The sequence below is a fragment of the Amphiprion ocellaris genome, chromosome 1 (genome assembly GCF_022539595.1).
Source record: "Amphiprion ocellaris isolate individual 3 ecotype Okinawa chromosome 1, ASM2253959v1, whole genome shotgun sequence".
NCBI lineage: Eukaryota > Metazoa > Chordata > Actinopteri > Pomacentridae > Amphiprion > Amphiprion ocellaris.
Genome location: NC_072766.1, coordinates 43664060 through 43669188, shown reverse-complemented (window position 1 = coordinate 43669188; position 5129 = coordinate 43664060). Strand labels below are relative to the sequence as shown.

The following is a 5129-nucleotide window of genomic DNA, read 5'->3' as shown; positions in this document are numbered from 1 at the left end:
GTGTGTCTGTGTGTGTGTGTGTGTGTGTGTGTGTCTGTGTGTGTGTGTGTGTGTGTATGTGTGTGTGTGTCACATACTTCTCATTGCCGCTCCTTCTTGATTGACGTTGTTATGATGTTGTCATGGCTCGTTGTCATGGCAAAACCCTCCTCACGTGGTGGGATGATGCAACAATATACCCACACACACGCACGCACGCACGCACGCACACACACACACGTATTTCCAGCCTGTCAGAATAAAAGCCTGAACTGTTCCTGATCACTGCTGATAGGTGTGATTATTGATCACTGCTGATAGGTGTGATTATTGATCACTGCTGATAGGTGTGATTATTGATCACTGCTGATAGGTGTGATTATTGATCACTGCTGATAGATGTGATTATTGATCACTGCTCTACTGAGTCCTCTACCTCCTCTACTGCAGGATAACGACAGTAAAGCTTCTGATTCTAACCGATCAGAACCAAACAGACAAAGCCGTCAGTTTTCATGTTTTATTGTTGAACAGTTTGGATCAGCTGAAAGTAGAAACAAACATCCTGAACTCGTCCAGCCGCTCACATCATGAACGGTCTTAAAGGAACAGTTTCACATTCAGAGAACCATCTCCAGGTGCTTCTGTATGTCATCAGATACCATCAACACACTTCCAGTTGTAACTATGATGACATTTTTACTGTAGTAAACTGAAAACTGAGCAGATGACACTTTAACCCTCCGAACCCCATCTGGTTTCTGTTTTGACTCACCATGGTTCATCTTTAATCTAAAGTCCTGCAGCTCTGTGGAACCAGAACATCATGAAGAAGGAGATAACTCAGAGACGTCTTCTGACACCGTTAGTGGTGGAAACCAGAGAAAGGAACATTTTGTTTGATTATTTGTTTTACAAACCATAAAAACCAGGAACCACCAGGTCTCCTCAGATGTTAAACTCTGAACTAATGTTGTCTCCTCAGACTTCTATGGAGGTTCTCAGTCATCCAGGTCCAGGTGATGGTAGGAGCTTCAGGAAAAACCAGCTTTCTAGAAATGTCTTCCAGAACCTCCAGCTGGTTTCTCCTACCATCTCTTCATTCATTAGATGTTTTTCTATCTCCATGTTTCCTCTCTCCTCTACTCATCATCTGTAGATGTTCCACCATGCTGGATGGATCTCCAACAACTAGCTCCTCTGTTCTCTGTTTCTGCTGCATTTATTTTATTCAACGCAACATTTTAATTTTCTTTATTTTTTTGAATAAGACCAGTAGAATAAAGTGATTTTAATGAAACAACATCACTCACTGATGATTCTCTCTGGTTTGTTATTCTGGAGTTTTTTAGAGATTGAGTCTTTCAGACCCAGCGGTGTGTTTCAGGGTTCAGGGGTTAAACTGCTGTCAGATGAACAGAAGAAGCGGTAGATGTTTGGTTTGACCTGAACGCTCCTCAGCTAACAGTTAGCTTAGCTTAGCATAAAGAGTGGAAGTAGCTAGCAGTTAGCTTAGCTTAGCATAATGAGTGGAAGCAGCTAGCAGTTAGCTTAGCTTAGTTTAATGAGTGGACGCAGCTAGCAGTTAGCTTAGCTTAGCATAATGAGTGGAAGCAGCTAGCAGTTAGCTTAGCTTAATTTAATGAGTGGAAGCAGCTAGCAGTTGGCTTAGCTTAATGAGTGGAAGCAGCTAGCAGTTAGCTTAGCTTAATGAGTAGCAGCAGCTAGCAGTTAGAAGCTAAATGTTGAACTGCTCCTTTAACGTGATTGGGTCCTGAGCTGCAGTTTGCAGTGTGGCAGTGGGGGGGCGCTACGCTAACAACAACAGTATGAAGCTCTGTGATTGGTGCACATAAAAGGAAATATTCTGTTTCCATGTATTTGCTGGTTTGAATATTCCAGGTGATGGAAACAGAGACGTGAGGTGCATGCCGGAAGTTGGTGTTACCTGATGACATCACGGCCTCAGCTGCAGTTACCATGGAGACGCAGCAGAGGCGCTGTTAACGGGGAAACAGTAAAACAACAGGTGGCGTCTCCACGGCAACAGGCACACAAACATCCATAAACACACGTCAGGTTTACGGCCGAGACGCTTCAGGTCCAGAAGTTCACATAGAAAACAGGTGAAAACAGGTGGGAACAGGTGAGATCAGGTGAGGACAGGTGAGATCAGGTTAGTGCTCCATCCAGGAGTCACCTTCGGTTCCATCTTCGGTTCCACCTGAGAGTCCTCAGAGTGGACAGGTGAGACCAGGTGAGATCAGGTGAGAACAGGTGAGGACAGGTTAGCGTTCCATCCAGGAGGCAGCAGCTGCTCCCGGGGGCCTTCCCCCTGCCCTCCTGCCCAGGCTCAGGCCCTCGTCCCGGGGCTCGGCTGCCTCCCCGCTGGCCCGGCTGACGAACACGGAGGGCGGCTGCGTGGACGCCATCTCGAACCGGAGCTCGGCGGCGCCCCTGTGTGGGCGGGAGGCCTTCCTCTTAGTTCTGGGCAGGGGGGAGGGCAGGGGGAAGGGCGGGGCCCGCTGCGAGGACGTGGAGGCGTCTCCGCCCGCCGAGGAGCCCAGCTTGGCCAGCGCCACCGGGATCTCCTCCAGAGACTCGGCCGAGTCCGAGTGGTACTCGGCGGGGGGGGGCGGCGGCCTGGACGGGGCCGGAGGGGGCCAGCGGCAGGAGGGAGGACTTCAGAGGAAATGCTGGGAAAGGAAGGCGCTGACCCAGAGACACCGAGGACACGGGTTCTGCTGAGGACAACAGGAAGTTACTGATCTGAACCAATAATCAGCAGCATTACCAATCAATAATCACATAATCAATAACAGGAGGAGATGTTGGTCTGAGCTCCATTACGGCAGATAATAGCAGCTCTACTTGGAGCTCATGAACCTCCTCACAAGTCTTTGTCATGGTGCCCGTTGCTGCTAAACTCCCACAATGCTCTCTGCTTTAACATGAACTGTAGTCTGAGACCTGGTTTGGATCAGAACCTGGTCCAGATGGAGAACATCTGTTTAATACCAACACTGAGGTTTCACAGAGCGAACGTTCTGCTCTCATTTTGTCTACAGCAGCTCCGACCCAGTGTTTCAGCTCAACATCTGTCAGCTGACGGCTTTTCAGAACATTCTACCGTGTCAGGTCTGGAACCCTGGTCTGGAAGCTCCAGGTTCTCCAGAATTTGTGGGAACCCTGGTCTGGAAGCTCCAGGTTCTCCAGGATATGTGGGAACTCTGGTCACACATCAACGCAGATGAAATTCCCAGGCCAGGTGAACTACTGGTTTGGACTGGTTCCAGTTGAACTACTGGTTTGGACTGGTTCCAGCAGAACTACTGGTTTGGACTGGTTCCAGCAGAAATAAAGTGTTTGGACTGGTTCCAGCAGAACTACTGGTTTGGACTGGTTCCAGCAGAAATAAAGTGTTTGGACTGGTTCCAGCAGAACTACTGGTTTGGACTGGTTCCAGCAGAACTACTGGTTTGGACTGGTTCCAGCAGAACTACTGCTTTGGACTGGTTCCAGCAGAACTACTGCTTTGGACTGGTTCCAGCAGAACTACTCGTTTAGACTGGTTCCAGCAGAACTACTGGTTTGGACTGGTTCCAGCAGAACTACTGCTTTGGACTGGTTCCAGCAGAACTACTGCTTTGGACTGGTTCCAGCAGAACTACTCGTTTAGACTGGTTCCAGCAGAACTACTGCTTTGGACTGGTTCCAGCAGAAATAAAGTGTTTGGAGTGGTTCCAGCAGAACTACTGGTTTGGACTGGTTCCAGTAGAACTACTGGTTTGGACTGGTTCCAGCAGAACTATTCGTTTAGACTGGTTCCAGCAGAACTACTGGTTTGGACTGGTTCCAGCAGAACTACTGGATTGGACCCTGATGTGAACATCTGGGAAAGCTCCTGTAGGACCTCCAGTACCAGATGTGCTCAGAGCAGAAAACGCTACAGTTTATACTGAGAGAGTCGATCATTAACAGGATCAATAACCTGATGAAGCAGCATTGCTATGCCAGCAGACAGACAGGTGAGTTACCTGGGGGCGGGGCTTCTGCTGGGACTCTAGGAACTTTCTTCTTCTTCTTCTTCTTCTGCGGTGGAACAGAGCAGAGTTGAATCAGTCACAACTTTATTTAAAGACTGTAAATAACTTTATATAAACGCTGTAAATAACTTTATTTAAGCAGTCTATATTGATCCCAAAGAGTGTGTGTTACCTGTGTGTCTGTGTGTGTGTGTTTCCTGTGTGTGTGTGTGTGTGTGTGTGTGTGTTACCTGTGTATGTCTGTGTGTTGCTGCTTTCCTCTCTGTAGAGTGGGTGGGCGGAGCTTCTTCCTCCATGACAGGACTGGACACACTGATCACTCTGCCGTTAGCCAGGAACCTGACACACACAGGTAAACACTCCAGAGTTAAGCCGTCTGATTGGTTGACTGAGGACAGGTGGATTCTTCAAATTCAAACACACTGAGAGCAGTCCCACCTGTGAACACCAGAGGTCACCAAACACTGACCCTGAACTCAGGTGTGTGTTCTGTATTTTACCTGAACATGAACCCAGGTCCTTGCAGCAAGAAGGTCCCTGGTTCGCGTCCCGGCTTTCCCGGGATCTTTCTGCATGGAGTTTGCATGTTCTCCCTGTGCATGCGTGGGTTTTCTCCGGGTACTCCGGCTTCCTCCCACAGTCCAAAAATATGCTGAGGTTAATTGATTATTCTAAATTGCCCGTAGGTGTGAATGTGAGAGTGCTTGTTCGTCTTTGTATGTGGCCCTGCGACAGACTGGCGACCTGTCTAGGGTGTCCCCTGCCTTCGCCCGAGTCAGCTGGGATAGACTCCAGCCCCCCCCCCGCGACCCTAGTGAGGATTAAGCGGTGTATAGATAATGGATGGATGGATGGATGACCCCAGGTGTGTGTTCTGTAGTTTACCTGAACATGAACCCGGCTGTGTGTTCTGGAGTTTTCTGGCTGCTGTGTTCACATCTGCAGCTCACCAACAATAAAGACTCTGAGATGTTTAGTTTTTCTGACCAGTACATATAATGACACACAAAAGTGTCAATAAGTCAATATTGATGCACTAAACTGATCAAACAGCTGCTACCTGACAGGTGAGATTAGTAAATCTGACACCTGACAGGTGAGACT

At 48.4% G+C, this 5129-nt stretch overlaps 1 protein-coding gene across 1 annotated transcript in view; it reads right to left on the bottom strand.

Moving 5' to 3' along the window:
* Nucleotides 1-485: 485 nt before the first annotated feature.
* zdhhc1 (zinc finger DHHC-type containing 1) overlaps nucleotides 486-5129 on the bottom strand; it is a 12555-nt gene continuing 7911 nt past the window's right edge. The window contains 4 exon segments of the mRNA XM_023269371.3: nucleotides 486-2612; nucleotides 2614-2720; nucleotides 4017-4071; nucleotides 4256-4364. Coding sequence (XP_023125139.1) covers nucleotides 2268-2612; nucleotides 2614-2720; nucleotides 4017-4071; nucleotides 4256-4364 — 616 coding nt within the window. The 3' untranslated portion in view covers nucleotides 486-2267.